The sequence below is a fragment of the Mandrillus leucophaeus genome, unplaced genomic scaffold (genome assembly GCF_000951045.1).
Source record: "Mandrillus leucophaeus isolate KB7577 unplaced genomic scaffold, Mleu.le_1.0 Scaffold43, whole genome shotgun sequence".
NCBI lineage: Eukaryota > Metazoa > Chordata > Mammalia > Primates > Cercopithecidae > Mandrillus > Mandrillus leucophaeus.
In genome coordinates, this window is record NW_012104587.1 from 3192252 (window position 1) to 3193081 (window position 830).

At 55.8% G+C, this 830-nt stretch overlaps 1 protein-coding gene across 4 annotated transcripts in view; it reads left to right on the forward strand.

Moving 5' to 3' along the window:
• The window catches only part of PRDX5 (peroxiredoxin 5), a 19347-nt gene extending 18861 nt beyond the window's left edge, over nucleotides 1–486 (forward strand). For all 4 annotated transcript variants that reach the window (XM_011993484.1, XM_011993483.1, XM_011993485.1 and 1 more), the window contains one exon: nucleotides 261–486. In XM_011993484.1, coding sequence (XP_011848874.1) covers nucleotides 261–366 — 106 coding nt within the window. In that variant the 3' untranslated portion in view covers nucleotides 367–486. The remainder of the gene's footprint in view (nucleotides 1–260) is intronic.
• Nucleotides 487–830: the final 344 nt, after the last annotated feature.

An 830-nucleotide genomic window follows, 5' to 3' on the forward strand; every position in this document is an offset into this window, starting at 1 on the left:
GAGTCCTCTGTGGGGGGAGAGTCCTCTGTAGGGGGAGAGTCCTCTGTGGGGGAGAGAGTCCTCTGTGGGGGGGAGTCCTCTGTGGGGAGAGAGTCCTCTGTGGGAGAGTCCTCTGTGGGGAGAGTCCTCTGTCGGGGAGAGTCCTCTGTTGGGGAGTCCTCTCTGGAGTTCTCTTGGGCCCGTGGCTCTTCACCGCCTGTCTCTATGCCCAGCCTCCAAGCCCAGGCTGAGGCAGCTGGCTGGGCCCTTCTTTCCGGCAGGTTCTCCATGGTGGTACAGGATGGCATAGTGAAGGCCCTGAATGTGGAACCAGATGGCACAGGCCTCACCTGCAGTCTGGCACCCAGCATCATCTCACAGCTCTGAGGCCCTGGGCCAGATCGCTTCCTCCACCTCTCCCTATCTCACCTGTCCAGCCCTGTGCCGGGGCCCTGCAGTTGGAATCTTGGCCAGATTTCTGCAATAAACACTTGCAGTTTGTGTCCATCTCCTTGGTTATGAATGGCTGTTTTGCTGAGTGCCAGGCATTCTGGCATCATCACAGACTGGGTGAGAGTGGTGAGGGTACAGATGGGCTGAAAGGGAGAATGTAGGGGGTCCTGGCTTAATTAAGGGGAAGCTAGGGAGGGCCTAGGTGTTTTTTTGTTTGTTTGTTTGTTTTTTGAGACAGTTTCACTCTGTCACCCAGGCTGGAGTGCAGTGGCATGATCTTGGCTTACCACAACCTCCGCCTCCCAAGTTCAAGCGATTTTCCTGCCTCAGACTCCTCAGTAGGTGGGATTACAGGTATCTGCCACCACGCCCGACTAAGTTTTTGTATTTTTGGTAGA